Below are 16,303 nucleotides of genomic sequence, written 5' to 3'. Positions count from 1 at the left end.
CGAATGAACTTACATTTCTGTCATACATGATTCAATATGATACAATCAATATGCCCCGAACATGTCAAGACTAATGAAACAGGTAAAATCTAGCGAAATACATTTATCTTAAGACTGGTTAAGCATATCTTGGCATTGCAGGAAACTTAGACCAACACATATACGAGCTCTTCGGTCCTACCCCAAACATAACCCTATGCCTAGAATCGCCAAAAGTAAGTCAAAATTATGAATATTTTATTTGTTTGCTGTGAATGAGCTGCTAATTATTTGATGAATGTCTTTCACATTTTTTTGCGTTGTCTTTTTTCACGAGTTTCACTTGCGCTTTCTCAGCTATTTCTATGGTTAGAGTTTTGCGTATGCAAATCTGTTTAATAATGAATAAGACATTGTTGATGTTTTTCTTGTTACTTTTGCACGACCTCTTAGGTAAATTTGGCGCTGTCAAAGGTCTCAAGCTGACTTCTCGACTTTTTCATTCACATTGCCGCTTCGTGGGTCCAAATTCATTAATATTTAATTGAACAAATAGAAAAGAAGAGCTTAGGGTTCACGCCTAATTAAATACGCATAGGATTGAGAAACTCTTTGTTTTTGTTGTTGATGTCATTTTTGTTGTTGTTGTTGGGATTTTAAGCCAGGGTTCGCGTGGTCACAGGTTAAAGTTGAAAGCGGTCGAACGGCTTCCGCGTCAGAGCCAACTGACTTGGTGTGAATTAGACATTAATGAGCTAAATAGATATTATTTATCGTGTGATCGGACCAGCCGCCAGGCATTTGCTACTGAATGGTTCGGTAGATAAAAAAAAATCAACAACAAAATAAACTATAATGAATCTTAAGCTTTTTAAGCGTTTGGTGTTGGTTTATTTTATTTTTTATTTCTTTGTTTATTCTATGTTTTGATTTATTGAGCTTTACGGTGTTTCTCGAACCTGTCTTTCAGTTTGTTGACATAAGACGGCGCTTTCTTTTCCCTGACTTTGACTTTGATTTGTTTCTGGTTTTCAAGCTGGGCTTCGCCTTCCGCTCCACCTGCGCATAGATTAACAGCATTTGCTCATGCTCAGCACTGGGCACTGTGAAGAGCAGTTGTTGTGTGTTTGGTTCACTGGGCAGCTGCTCGTCTTGCTCAGGTCCAGTCTCAGGTAAGCTCACCTGGAAGGCATGCCCCTCGTACAGGTGCAGCTGCCAATCGCAAAGCTGCGGCACTAGCTGACAGCGCGCTGTTGCATTGGCTGCGATTAGGGCCACCTGCTCGTGGCTTAATTGTGGTATTTGCTGTAGGTGTGCGGCGCTCTGCTCCTCAGCTCTGCTGCGTACGACCAGCAGCAACAGCAGCAGCAGCGGCAGCGGCAACGGCACTAATGGCATAATTCGTGTTGCCCGCATTGCTTAAGCACTAAGTACCTGCTGCTCTTGCAGCTCGCTAACGACTGGCCCGTTCAGAGCCCAAAAACTTGTTTTTGTATATAGAAAAATGAAAGTTACTCGAACAAAACACCTTATGAATAGGTGCTCATATATCATAGTCCTTTTATTAAAAATATGATCTCAGATTTGTAAAAAGACAGCCAGAAAATTTATTGTCATATCTAAATATGTATTTCTAATAGAATTTTTGAGTTCATTTGCTGCTGACTTCTTGGAACTGATCAAGTTTGAGTACTTCAAAACTTTTATTCGGCTTAAGTTTTTCCTTGTTAAGAGCTTAATATGAAGTTTATTTCTAATTAGGGATTTTTATTATCCACAAATAATTTACATTTCTTTCAATACTCAACTTTATTGCTTTTTGTTTTTTCGTTTATGCGAACGTCTTGGCATCAAACGGGAGTTCGCATTTCTTCCCTGATATTGTGATGCTGTCTTATAGATACCGTCCGAATCAAATTGGCTTTGACTAAAATATCGGCGTGTTGGTTTCCTGGCGAGTCTAAGAGGCTTTCTTGTTGTTGTAGGTGGAGATATCAATATGAAGGCATGACCATTTCCATCAATTAATTCCATAAAGTGCGCATTTTCAGGCTCATCGCAGAGCTCGGGATGATAATGGCAAAGAGAAGACATCGATTGCGGCTGCGTCTTGACAGACAACTGTTGCTCCGGCTGGAGATCATCGGAGTTGTCAAGTGACATAACGTATTTTTTATAACGTACCGTACCGGACGGCCTTGGAGAAGTATATTGTGCTGTTGTTGTCTCTGTGGGTGGTTCGGTTGTTGTTCCTGCAGTTGTTCGTGTAGTTGTGGCACGTGTGGTTGAGGTTGTTGCGGCAGTTGTTGAAGCAATCATAGGTCTTCTTGTAGTTGTGGGTCGAGGCCGGCGAGAGGGTCGAGGTCGACGTGAGGGCCTTGGTCTTGGCGGTGGCCGTGGCAAGGGCACATACTGAATATATGGCGGATTTTGCAAATAATAGTTCTGCCAGTAAACATTATAGTAATCATCAATGGCGACTGGATCCACCGCTTCTGGTCTGGTTTTTTGCCGTTTGTGCGAATTGCTAAACACGTTTGTTATACGCGAATACAAGTCGCTCATATCCCAACCAGGCATATTCAATCTCATCTGTCCTACATCCTCTTTTGCTTGACTCCAAGCAGGCATTGCCAGCATGAGCCAAAGGCACACGCGACTTATGAACATCGTCGAATCGTTTTAGTTTTAGTCACAGAATTTAACTAAGCGCTACTACGGGTAGAGTGATTCTTATATAAACGAAGTTTATGCCAAAATATGACAGCATGCGTACATGAATGACTGATGGCGGCCTGAGGCATCGAGAAAACTTCAACAATACTCTAAAGACAATGGGAAACAATTATCACTTGATGAAGCCAGCGACCACCGCTGTGCATATGCGAAACCGTTTAAGGTTACCATCTGAAAAGTAGGGAGAGGTATTTGGATTTTCCGCAAGATTAATTCATTGGCATACCTTATAGCCAACACAGCACAACAAAAACTATGAAGGAGGGGCAGCTGTTGAGAGAGGCGGCTTTGTGGAACAGGCACGTGTCATCGGTCGATTGATGTAAATATATCCATTATGGGACGAACCGTGAGATATTGCATACTGGCTTAGATTAATAGGAACTTTCCGCCAGAGTTGTTGCACGCATAGAATTTATACAGAAAACAGACCCAATCAAAAAAAATTACAATAACATTTAAAATTCTGTAATTATATTGATAAGATATATACAAACGTATAGGACTATGCAATAAATAATTTTCTACACTAATGAAATCGCATTATGCTTCAGATACGCTAAATATATTATTGGGTAGAAAGAGATGGGAGATAAGACGTCTTCTTGGTATTTTTGACGATGTTTCACTTGGTCTGTTGAATATTCGACGAAGAAATGTTTGTTTTGTGGGCATAGTTGGTGGCTCTGTTGGTATCTCTGCTGTTGGATAGGGGTAGGGGATTGGGTAGAGTGGTCCAATAGGCTTAGCCGGATAGTTCCAACTGGGTGGATAGTAATAATCGTCAGGATCTTGCTCTTCCACGTTATTATTGTCATCGTATAAATTTATTTTAATAGAGGCTCCTCTAAAGGCGTCCCTTAACTGCATATAGGCATCCTTTAGATCCGAAGCGGGCACCGGCACTCTAGATTCACCACGACGAACCGATATGCCGACAGCTGAGCTAGCCGCTAGCAGCACTAAACACAGGGTATAGGCTAACATTTATATCTTCGCACGAACTGCCATAGAGAAAAACTGAGCCTCCAAGGCGATCGGTGAACTGATTTTATACAGTTGCTCGATTCGATAACAATAAGTCTATCAATGAGTCAGCCACAGCTAAGAGATTAGGACAATAATAAAACGCTTTATTATTATTATTATTATCATTGTGCTGTTGCAGATATTTATAGACTGCTTGAATAACTTTCTAGTTTAATAAGCTGCATTGCGTAACCGAACTCAATAAAACATCGACGAAACGTGACGGGGAGAGAGCTTCGCATTAGCTAAATATCTTTGAGTCGGAATCTTGCTGCCGGGTGCTGCGAATACCAAAGGCTGTTGGAGTTTGACCAATTGCATATCATCGGGCAGATGACACAGACGTCGACTGAAGCTGCACAGGAGGGAAGCTGAATGCGATGAAAAACTAAGTTTAGACTTAGTCTGCTTATGCTTCTTCTTCATTTGCAATAAAGCTGGATCAGCTGAGAGATCATCCTTTATTCCCTCCATCATTGGATTCACCGTAGTTTCTTCAAATGATGCTACTATCGGTGTTGGCTTTGTTATAGGAGCTGTCGTTGTCGTTGTCGTGGTTGTTGTTGTTGTTGCTTTGCGATGACGATAGTTGAACAAATGCATTGGCTTCGAAAATACTGGCATTTCGTTGCTCCATGTGAGTTCATCGTGATAGTCATGACTGTGATCATCAGGGAATTGGAAATACTTTTGGTGTATCGACCATCGATACGATGGAGCCCTAAGAACTTTAACCAGACGTGCGTAGCTACCGCTGACATCCCAAACAGGCACGGGGACGGTATATGACATAGTCTTTAAGACTGTAGCCCAAGTGGAGCCAGCAGCTAGCGCCAACAGGAAAACGGAGTTGATCAACATTCTTGTTGTTGTCCTTCGGCTAACTGTTTAGCTTAGAGTTGGACGTGATACTGAGTTGACGTTTGGACCCAGCAAATGATTTTATAGGGACTTACGCTAATGTCGTTTAATAAATTACAATTGTTATCTTTATTATCTCATTTCGTCAATCGTCAGAAATATGCGAATAACTTTCTAGTCTAATTAACTGGAGTCAAGCTTGGATAAACTGATTTGCCTGCGGCTGTGACTTGTAGTAGGTGTAACCGGGATGGGTAGCTCCGACGGGACGTCTCAATGGCTTCTGGTTGGGCGCTATCAATATAAGGGGCTCTCCGTTCTTATCAGTGAGGTGTACGAATTGCCTGTCGGGCTCAAAGATAAGTGATGTATGTGCGTCATCATCATCATCATTACCAAGAGCAGCAGCTGGATCATATAGATCATCATCATTAGCGTAATACCCATTTCCATAGTTTATCGGATGAAAGCGACGAGTGGGAATAGCGTTTACGGTTGTACCAGTGCTAGGAGTAGTGGGAACGGCTGTCGACGTTGTGGGTGCTGCAGTGGTAGTGGGAATAGCTGTCGACGTTGTGGGTGCTGCAGTGGAAGTGGGAATAGCTGTCGACGTTGTGGGTGCTCCAGTGGAAGTGGGAATAGCTGTCGACGTTGTGGGTGCTCCAGTGGAAGTGGGAATAGCTGTAGACGTTGTGGGTGCTCCAGTGGAAGTGGGAATAGCTGTCGACGTTGTGGGTGTTCCAGTGGAAGTGGGAATAGCTGTCGATGTTGTAGGTGTTCCAGTGGAAGTGGGAATAGCTGTCGATGTTGTAGGTGTTGGGGTTGTTGAGGTTGGCGGTCTTGCAGTGGTTGTAGTTGTCGTAGCTTGGTTAGCTAAATTTTGATAATACAAATTATATCTCTCAAGGGCCAAGAAGTAAAGGTAGTTGTAGTACTCCCAGGTCGTCCTGTCATAATTGGTTGCACTATATGCACTATATGGACTATATGGACTATATGGACTATATGGACTATAGCCAGTCGGTGCCTGTGACGGTGGCCATTGATTTGGGTAATACGCGGAATATTGTGCCCATATAGGGCCGGCCAGTAGCAGCAATAGCCAAACGCGATCAATTAACATATTTTGATTTGAAGACCAAACTTTTATTTAATCAGATTCTTTCACGTCGTCCAAGCAGCACCACGTCTAGAACTGAATAGTTCCAAAAGCAGCTCGAGTGCTTATATATAATATGTATGGCTATTTAGCTTGGGTGTGTGTGTATGGCTGAATTTATTATCTTTTTTTCTCCAACTTAAATAGAATAGCAACATTTTTGGGCTTTTGTAAATCAGCTTAAGCTAATGACCGCGCCGGCACTAGATCGCTCGGACTGGTCTTTTATTGGCAAACTGCGAATTATTTAACTGCTGATCATTATCCAGTTCGTATTTGATGCGAGAACCGTTCTTAAAGTCTATATAATCGTAATCGGGGTCATTGTCATTGCTGTTGGGCTCTTTAGCTACATCCTCTAACATCGTTTTAGGTGCTCTAGTCGTCGTCGTCGTGGTCGTCGTCGTCTTCGTTGTCTGCACCTGTTGCAGCACATCGGCGAGCACAGCGGGCGGGACGGTAACTCCGCCCTCCGTGGACTGCAGGCCTTGTAGTATACCTTGCAAGAACTGTTCCCGTATTTGGGCGTTGGCATCGACCGGCTCATCGCTTTGTACTGGCGGCTGCCTCATTATCGTTGGCTCATCTAGCGGCCGTCGTATGGGAATGGGAATGGGGACGCCGACTTGTGGCCGATAGCTGAGCAGCAATAGCAAAGGCAGAGTCGTACGAGCATCGCTCCTCTCCCTGATGTACACCAGTACAGGCTGGCTTTGAATCTCTGCCGCCAATAGACAGATCAGCGCAATCAAATCTAGGGCTGTTTGTCGCTTCATAGCGCTGCGAGTTCGCTGACCAACTGAAATGACGCTATCGAAGCTTTTGCATATTTAGTAAACTCTCAAATTGAATTGAGAATTGCTAAATAGTGAAATTCACCAAAGCGGAGAAATTTCACCAAACAGAGAATAATAAAAAATATATATATAAATATATATATATATTTTTTTTAGTTTGTTGCTCATATTTATAACAATCTCTTTCAGTCCATTTATTTAACACCCTAATTAATTAATAAATAATTCACTTTGCCGCTCGCTGTTGCTTGCGCTTCTTCTTGCCTGGCTTCGCTTTGCTTTTGATTTTGTTTTGATTTTTCTTTCGTTTGACTTTTGAGCTGCCATCGGCTTGGCGCCACAGTTCATCTTCTCCCTCGTCTTCCCCAAAGCCATAGTCGTCGTATTCATCTAACTCATTTTCGTCTTCATCGTCGTCTTTATCGTACCCAAAGTCGTTCTCCACCTCCACATCTTCCAACTCCTCGCCATAGTCCAGCCCGTCGTCGTAGGCCAACGCTGGCCTTGGACTGAAAAGTTCCTGCTCTTGCACCCACTGTCGATAGGGCGCTAAGACGTCGTTTGGCTGATCAACATTCGTCGCAATCAGATTGTAATAATTAGAGGGGGAGCCAATGCCAAAGCCGGGCTGCTCGAACACCTGTACGGTAGGTACGTGATTATAATCGCTTGAGCCAAAGATCTGTGGATAGCCCGGAAATGTGAAGCCATAGCCCTGGCCAGTGCCAGCTCCAAAGCCAAATCCAGCTGCAGCTCCTGCCCCGCCTCCGCCATAGCTAAAGCCATCAAAGCTGCCATAGAATTGTTGGCCATTTGCCTGATTCGGTATTTGTACATTGAGCACTTGACTCGAGCTGAACTGTCGGCCGCTAATTGGATCATAGTTGCCTTTCCAGGGATATGGCAACTCTTCTCTTTGCGCTTCTGCTGCTTCTTCTTCGTCTTCCTTACTGACATTGTTTTCCTCTGGCTTCTCTTTGGCGGAATTGAAAAGCCTATTGTAGAGGCGACTGAAATGCATCAACGGTCGCTCATTATAAAGTCTGGTGAAATTGATCGTTGGCAATTCCAGCACAACGCGACTCGGATGCGCTTGTCGCAGCTCCTGTTGTGCTGCGATCGATTTGCTGTCTGCTGCAGCAACAAGAACCAACAACAGCAACAGCAGGTGGAGCTGCCGGCACATTGACATCTCGTTAGGCGTATTGCGTTTGACGTACTGACCAGGGTCCCACAGATCGGCCTGCCTTTTATAACATGCCATTCGACTCCATTTTGACCCAATATTTTCACCACATATTTAAATTGAGTTTCTATTTGAATAAATAATTGACATTTAACTAATTAGATTTTAGTTTTCTGATTTAAGTTCCCGCCTGCCGGGGAGTCTTTTCGCTATAAAAAAAATATTAACTCGATGTCATTTGCATAATTGGCAAAAGTCCTTAACTTTCAAAGTTTTTTTTTTTTAAATAAAAATAATTAATTTTGTTAAAAATTTGCATTAAAAAAAATTAAATTTATTCTTATCTAAAAAAAAAAGGTTTTCAAAAAATTTTATAAAAAAAATTTAAAATAAAAAAAAAATGTTATAAAACAAAAAAATTACAAATAATTTATAAAATAATAAAAAACATTTAAATAAAAATATTTTATAAAAAAAAAAAAATGGATGTATTTTACTACTACTATATTTTACGGCTTTTAATTTTTATGATATTTATGCGCTACGTATACATAATAATAAGAATAATATAAAATAAAATAATAATATATATTAAAAAATTATTTGTCAATTATTTAATAGTAAAGCAATTTAATTTGTTTAGATGTATTATGTACAACAAAAATAAATAGTATATAAATAAATGATGATAATCAATACATTGCCAAACAAACAAAATTTTATGTAAAAGTAATTAAAATTAAAAATTTTTTAAAAATAAGATTTTAATAATTAACCACGACTTTAATAAAAAATAAAAATTGTTAAGTTTAGCATGCTCAATTTTTATTTAGTTGGAAATAAAAATGACTCGAGTTATTTTTAAAGCACGTAGACTCTTCAAAATGCTGCAAATATTTGTAAACCTTCTGATATTGGTTTACTTACTTTTCTTAGAATAGAAAAACTGAAAACCCTTAAAAAAAATCAAATCATATAGCACACTAAAATATAATATACAATTTTATAAAGAATTTTATTTAAAAATATTTTTATTATTATGATTTCACAAGTTCTTTGCTTGCTCGCAATTAGGCAGCCTCCTCCGTTAGTGTGGATTGTGCATCAGAGTCGGCTTCAGGTGCGACGGCCAGGTACACCAGTTGTTGCGATCGCTTCTTGTTCTTCTTCTTCTTTGATTTCTGAGTGCGACGCACTAGGTATTGAGTTCTCTTCGCATTCTGAATAGTGTCGAGCTCATCAAATAGCTGCGCCGGCTGCTGCAGCTGTGGCTGAATCACATTTGAGGCAAAGAGTTGACCGTCAGTGGATTGAGCATAGAATTGCTGTGGATTCGCTTGATAGAATCGCTGATGAGGCTGAAATGTATTCTGGCTTGTGAATTGTTGTGATTGACTCAAGGCCTGACCCAACAGCTCAGCTAAGCCATTCAATTCCATTAGATTGGCTATTCTACCGTCGTCCGGGCCAGTGCCCGTGCCGGTGCCAGTGCCGGTGCCAGTGCCGGTTCCAGTGCCAGTTCCAGTGCCGGTTCCAGTGCCGGTGCCGGTGCTGGTGCCAGTTGAAGCTGCAGCCATAACGGGTGCATAGGTTATGTTGATGAACGGTAAGCGAAAACCACCCAAACCACCATAGCCACCATAGCCGCCATAGCCACCGCCCCAGCCAGGACGTGGACGATAAACTGGTTTTATGACGGGCTTAATAATCGTTGGTGGTTGTGAATGGTGATGGTGAGGGAATGGCACTGGGTACGGGATCGGCTGTGGATAAGGCTGCGGATATGGATGTGGATGCGGCGGCTGGATACTCGGATAAGATGGATAGTGTGGATATGATGGCTGATGTGGCTGCTGTATTATAATAGGCCTGTCATCATGATATTTGTCCCGATCCGAATCGCGTATAATCGAAAACACACGACCCTCTTGCTCAGGCTCCTCGTCCACATCGTCAGCAGAAATGGGCAGCACTGCACCCGCTCGAGCCTGTGTCCGAACCTTGACCGCTTGCGTTCGCGCCAATGCACAGAGCACGAGCAATGCGCAACTAAATTTGAACATATTCATCTGTGTGGCCTATTGATTTGATTTTATTATTTGAACTGATCCTCTGAGCACGGCGGAGCGTATTTATATAGAGTTGATTTTGTTGAGGCGTGTCGGCACACGAGTTCGTAGTTCATTAATGTTTTCCCGATTAGATATGCAAATCGGCGCGGCGCAGAAATAGTTACCATCCGTGCGAGATCAATTTTTATACCCTGAACCCATTGAAAATGCGAAATCAGGGTATAATGGTTTTGTCGAGTATGTAACAGGCAGAAGGAATCTTCGCAGACCCTATAAAGTATATATATTCTTGATCAGGACGACGAGCGGACGTCGACTCACATAGTCTGTCAGTCCGTCCGTCCATCCGTCCGTATGAACGCCTAGATCTCAGAAGCTATAAGAGCTAGGGAGCTGAAATTCGACATGCATACTCGTGTATACCATAGGCAGTACAAGTTTATCATATTTTTTCGATAACTGATCCGATAACTTTTTTATCGAAAATAATCGAAAAATTGAGGTTTTTTCGCCTAATTTGAACACTTTTAGACCTGGAGACTTCAGATTTACTGTGTATATACAGTTTAGATACCCAGTTTGGATATCCCAGCAACTTATAAAAAATCTTTTTCCAGTACTAGAAACTTGTACTTTGGAATATACATACATTTGAGCATTATGATTACGTTCTGAAAGTTTCATTAAGATAGTCTTAATACAAGAGAATTTATTTACCAAATAAATTCTCATAATATTGCCCACACTGTAGTACAGTCCAAGCTCTGTCGCTGCTGACAACGCAGTCAGCAGAGCGCGTGATATACGTGCGTGGGCATGCATGTGTGCATAAAAGAAGTGCAGAATGAGTAGAATATCAGCTTTGAGGGTTCAGGGTATCTCCCAGTCGAGCAGTCTCGACTGTAGCCTTCTTACCTGTTTTAGTAATATATGTTTCCTAGAATATGTGCATATATTTCAAACTCAATTTAATATCTCCCATGTCAAAGTTGATATGTCGACCAATAATATTTGAATTCTTTATTTGGAATTTAAATTAGCTCCGACTATATGCGTCATCAAAGTGTGAATGAAAGTTTGAATCATTTAACTAATTAGGTAAGTTAAATTGTTGAATGTCAAGTCCCTGAAGCGTTGGGGAAAACGTGTAGAAGATTTTTGCACATTCACTTCAAAGTTTCACTCGTTGCGTTGAGCTTTGACCTTATTTAGGCCGAATATGCTAATGAGTACATAATATTGATTCAACTAATGAGTACCGATGAAGTAGAACTTTTTAAGCATATCACGTGTTGAAGACTGTGCATATTCCCGTAAAAATTCCACTCATTTCGTAAGGCTTTGACCTTATTTACTCAAAATATGATAATGAGCATTTAGCATTGGTTCAACTAATGAGTAATGATGAATTAGAACTATCTCAAACTAACATGTTCATTCATGTCTACTTTAAAGACTTCTCAGCAAATCGAGTTTTTAATTCATAGCCGATGGCATTTGAACACTTGTTTAATTTTCGCACAAGCTCTTTTATCTCAGATACAAGACTTAATACTCGCTGCTATCTATGAACTACAGATTTAATTTTCAAGCGACTCGTCGTAACTTCGAAAGCAGATAGCGGCATTGGGCTCTTCCTTAAAAACAGTATGTCTTAATACAGTTATTTATATTATAGTAAATACAAATATTAGCAGTATTATTATTGTTCTTATAATAATATTGAATTATAATTATATATTTGTTCTCATTATTAAATAATCGTTGTAGTTAATTACAATTATTAGTTGAATTAAATAGTATTAGTTTGAGTATTAGTATTAGTATTAGTGACCCCTTAATTACCTTGCATTATAGGTATATTATAATCCCTAAATTTTTCCCAAATTTTTTTATTAACTAAGCTCTACCAATTATTTTATTCTTAATTCGAATTAGCAAGTTATAAAGTTTAAATGGTCTTAAAAAAAGTTTCAAACTAATAATTAATGAGATTCCGATCTCAAGCTGCATATAAAAATACATATATATTCTTAATTTATTCAAAGCCAAATTTAATCCGATATACATTGATTTTCATAAATTTTTGATTTTTTTCGCCCCTCCGTGCTCCCAAAGCTGACGATATGAGCTCGACTAATTTGAATTAGAATAGATCGTTTGATTATGGATGCGGCTCTCTTTTTTTTAGCGGCCGTGTCAAATGTGAAAAATATTTCATTCTGGACCAGTCCACTTAGTTGGTGAAATTGGGTTAAGTGTGTCCGCATGCTGAATGCATTAGGGGTCAATCATTGGCCATAATTAATATACATATCTTTTGTCTATAAAAACATATTTGTGAAAGACAAAGCCAGCCATTTAGAAAGACACGCTTACGAAATGAACTCCAAAGCGACCTTCTGCTTGGGGCTGACTTTGTTTTTGTGCTCTGCCCTTGCGGTTCTAGCACTGCCCACTGAGGAGGACTACAGTGACGATTATACATCTGATGATGAGTATGACGATCTGAGGCAAGGCGAGGCTCTCGCTGACTATGCTGATATTAAGTTGGCTAGATTCGCTTATCCGTATTACTGCAATACGACTGTTCAGAATCATACCTACTTTTATCCGTGCCAAACGAGACCGACTCCTATTCGTCCAGGACCACCTCCTCCACCTCCTCCACATCGACCACATCCTATATATCCGCCGCAACCTGGCCCACCTCCGGCTTATCCACCGCCGGCTTATACACCTCCGGCTTATCCACCTCCGGCTTATCCACCCCCGGCTTATCCACCTCCAGTGTATGCACCCCCCGTGTACTCACACCCAGTGTACCCACACCCAGTGTATCCACACCCAGTGTATCCACCTCCAGTGTATCGACCTCCTGTGTATCGACCTCCGGTGAACCGACCTCCAAGAAGAAGACTTGATACTGTGAGAATTTGCACGAAAATACCGAAGCTAGGCCTTGCCTGTACACCAGGTATATCCATTTATGTTGATGATAAATAAAAAAGAAAGCTACCAAAAACAAAAAAACTGTCTTTAAATTATGCAAAACGAGATTTCAAATGGAAAAATTGATTTGAGCTGGTATACCAAATATATGAGGTAGTAAATTGATTTACAATAGAAATTGCTCACCACATAATTAAGATATCCATATAAAAGAAATGTTCTCCCTTCTACGCAAATTTCTTCTATTCAAAGGCCCACTTTTAACTATCCACGATATCGTCATATGAGCCTTTGGTATGTGATTTATTTGAAATATGCAAATGTGAAGCAATAATAAACGCAAACAAAGCCATAACCGCGCTCTGATTCAGTTATGTTCTAAGCAAATATCAAATGATTTTCATATAGATGGTATCGAATATGGGGCTCTTGCTATTGTGTTGAGAATGAAAATATCATTCGGCATATTCGTCAGTGAACCATTTTTGCGCATATTAATCAAGCAGAAAGTGTATATAAACTAATTGGCTCAGAGCGATCTGTATCAGTTCCCATTGACAGCTCGAATATGAGCTTAAAGTTTACTTTGTGCCTATTGCTGGCACTCGGCTGCAGCTTGGCTGTGGCCAAGGAGGATCCCCAATCGGCCGTCTATAATCTAGAGGCCGACGGCATCAAAGATCAGGAGGTTTACGTGGCCGCTGACTATTTTAGTGATGCGAACAGCGTCGAGGAGGATGATGACGAGTCGGAGACTGTTGGCACTAAGCGACAGGGATCTTTTGAATATCCAAACGATGCAGACGCAGGAAACTATGAGGGCTTGAGCACACGTGCGGATCCAGCGCCTGCGGCGGCTCCAAGCCGTTATCCATATCCTTATCCATATCCATACTATGGATACCCTCCTTACCCTAGCTATCCTTATCCGTACTACGGTTACCCGCCTCCAGCTTATGTCTATGGACATCATCACCACAGTAATCGTCCAGGTCCAGGTCCAGCTCCAGGTCCAGGTCCCGCTCCAGGTCCAGGTCCCGCTCCAGGTCCAGGTCCCGCTCCAGGTCCATTCCCAGGTCCATTCCCAGGTCCATTCCCTCCCTTCCCACCACCACCACCACCACCACCACCACCACCACCACCACCACCACCACCACCACCACCAACATATAAGCCCACACGACCACCAAGGCCTACATACAAACCTACTAAGCCGCGCCCAGATTCGGACAGAAAAAAGATTTGCAAGGACGTGTTTCCCATTGGCAAAATTTGCACTTATTTAAAAGATTAATTTAAACTTGATTTGTAATTGGATTTATAGCTGAACAATAATTATGGAATATTAAATAAATGTAAACAGCATTAACTCGATTTGTTTGAAAACCATCCTAGACCTTACAATACTTCTTTAGGCAGTTGTCACAGCTATATGATGATAGCTCCCCATGTATAAAACATATAAACATAGATGCATGTATTTGTGAATCTATACACATAATTCTTACATACCCATTCTTTCTTTCATCTCTCTTCGTATTGCGTTTATAGTACTTTAGATTTGGCCAGAACAAAAGAAAAATGCCGTTATCTCTGATGTTGGCTTTTATATTCGCTAGCTCGCAGCCTCGTCCATCATTGATAAGCAGTGGGGCAGCGTTTGATATGTTCTTGACTGATTTTAATAGCTCAACTGATTTACATTCATTTGTCACTGCGAATCGCATTAGAGATTTATTAGCCCTTTGTTTTTGGGTGCTGTCTTCCATTTGCGCACGTTGTAATACTGCGAATTTGACAGATGTCCTATTTGATATGAGCATTAAGTTATACGCCATAAACTTGGAATACCTTTTGAAATCCGACTATAAATACGCTAGAAGATTTCGACAATTAATCAGTTCGAATCAAACGCTCCTAAAATGAGCTTGAAATTTCATTTGTGCCTTCTGCTGTCACTTTGCTGCGGCTTGGCTTTGGCCAAGGATGGCGCTGACTCGCTGAACTTGCAACTGGAAGAGGACAGTGTTGAGGAGCAGGATACGGTCGATGATGTTTCGAGCACCGAGCTTGAGGGATTCAACGCGATCGATGCATCACCAGTTGGTGAAGGGCGGCAGGCTTTCCCTTACCCGTATCCCGGATATCCGTACTATCCGTATTATCCGTATTATCCGTATCCCCTACCAGTCCTGCCTACACCACAACCCACAACTCCAACGGATCCGAATAGCCCGACACCAACGCCGACACCATTACCTATACCGATCATACCACCACCGCCACCACCACCCTTTCCATATCCAAGTTTTGGACGTCCTGGCTTTCCTGGCCCACATCCTCCTTACGGCTATCCCCACCACGGCTATCCACACCATGGATATCCAAATCATGGCTATCCACATCATGATCATCACCATGACCATCCGACCCACAAGCCAACTCCACGTCCCACAAAGCCCACCTCCACACAAACTTCCAAAATCTGCAAGAAGGTTTTGCATTTGGGCATTGTCTGCTTCTAAGGACAGTTTACCAATTGTATTTCAAACAATTTTTGTATAACTGTATTTATTATTGATAGTAATAAATGAAGTTCTTGGGAAACAGTTTAAATTAAAAATTATATTTCTGTACAACTTGAATGAATTGTGATGGGAACTGATATTTTCCAGTTTCAAGTACAGTGGAGTCTCAATAATTTGTACCCCACTAAATCGAAAAACATTCGATACCCTTGAAAGAAATTGGTTCAATAATTTGAATTTATGTGTACATCCAAAAAAGCATTTCGAATTATTGGGATACAACTGGATATTGATAGATAAAAGATCTAGCTTGTTAATATATTTGTGCCTTTCGACTTGGATAAACTCGATGGTAACTTTTATTTAGCCAAAATTCGAGTAATAATTGGGTAGACTCAGGGAAAATCTTAGTCAGTCAATCCCTTAATATTTATTTATTTATTTATTTACTTATTTATTTATTTATTTAGATATATATATTTTCCTTTTTTAATGCTTTGAACTTCGCAACGGGTGTCGCACGACTTTGCAATTGAAGTTGACATTGGCTGGAGCTCATTAACACAATTGTCAAGAACAGACTTGTCAGTCCCTGATAATTGGCCACGGATGTTTATTTGGCTGGAAATAAAGTTTTGTTGTGCGTACGTGTGTGTAAGTGTGTGCGTGTGTAAATGAGATAGGCTTTGTGTGCGCATTTATTTGATGAGTTTTTAACATTTTAACATCAATTTGCCAGTATGTCAATTTGTCAAACGTGTTGCTCTGGTGACAGTTGGCCGCCAGCGCCAGCGCCAGCGTCAGCGCCAGTGTCGCTGCTGCCAATCAAATAAATATTTAAATTTATCCAATAAAACGCGCTGATAAATATCTTTAAAATGTAAATGTGAAATGCTGGCGACCATAAAAGGCAGCGCGCGTCTAATAAGTTCGTTGACTTTTTACAGTTACTACGATATGAATAACTAAATGTAAATGTGAATGTGTGCAGTCAAGCAGCAGCA

At 40.9% G+C, this 16,303-nt stretch overlaps 3 protein-coding genes and 1 long non-coding RNA gene across 4 annotated transcripts in view; 2 read left to right on the top strand and 2 right to left on the bottom strand.

Moving 5' to 3' along the window:
- Nucleotides 1-16,303, top strand: part of LOC149268357 (uncharacterized) — a 123,461-nt gene that overhangs the window by 5,318 nt on the left and 101,840 nt on the right. The gene's annotated exons all lie outside the window — the stretch shown is intronic.
- LOC149268360 (uncharacterized) lies at nt 4,708-5,819 on the bottom strand. Its single transcript, XM_089471205.1, has one exon. The coding sequence runs from the start codon at nt 5,726-5,728 to the stop codon at nt 4,799-4,801; it is 930 nt and encodes a 309-aa protein (XP_089327331.1). The 5' UTR covers nt 5,729-5,819; the 3' UTR covers nt 4,708-4,798.
- On the bottom strand, nt 5,949-6,593 carry LOC149268359 (uncharacterized). The gene has a single exon (XM_089471206.1). The coding sequence runs from the start codon at nt 6,538-6,540 to the stop codon at nt 5,968-5,970; it is 573 nt and encodes a 190-aa protein (XP_089327332.1). The 5' UTR covers nt 6,541-6,593; the 3' UTR covers nt 5,949-5,967.
- LOC149268358 (uncharacterized) lies at nt 13,310-14,136 on the top strand. Its single transcript, XM_089470190.1, has one exon. The coding sequence runs from the start codon at nt 13,340-13,342 to the stop codon at nt 14,063-14,065; it is 726 nt and encodes a 241-aa protein (XP_089326316.1). The 5' UTR covers nt 13,310-13,339; the 3' UTR covers nt 14,066-14,136.

This window comes from Drosophila arizonae, chromosome 5 (genome assembly GCF_054131065.1).
Source record: "Drosophila arizonae isolate 15081-1271.41 chromosome 5, UAZ_ARI_1.0, whole genome shotgun sequence".
NCBI classification, from domain to species: Eukaryota; Metazoa; Arthropoda; class Insecta; order Diptera; family Drosophilidae; genus Drosophila; species Drosophila arizonae.
Note: the sequence above shows the minus strand (reverse complement) of the source record. Positions and strands in the feature narration are given on the sequence as shown.

Coding starts and splice junctions, on each gene's coding strand:
- LOC149268360 (XM_089471205.1), bottom strand. CDS start 5,728: ATGTTAATTGATCGCGTTTGGCTATTGCTGCTACTGGCCGGCCCTATA.
- LOC149268359 (XM_089471206.1), bottom strand. CDS start 6,540: ATGAAGCGACAAACAGCCCTAGATTTGATTGCGCTGATCTGTCTATTG.
- LOC149268358 (XM_089470190.1), top strand. CDS start 13,340: ATGAGCTTAAAGTTTACTTTGTGCCTATTGCTGGCACTCGGCTGCAGC.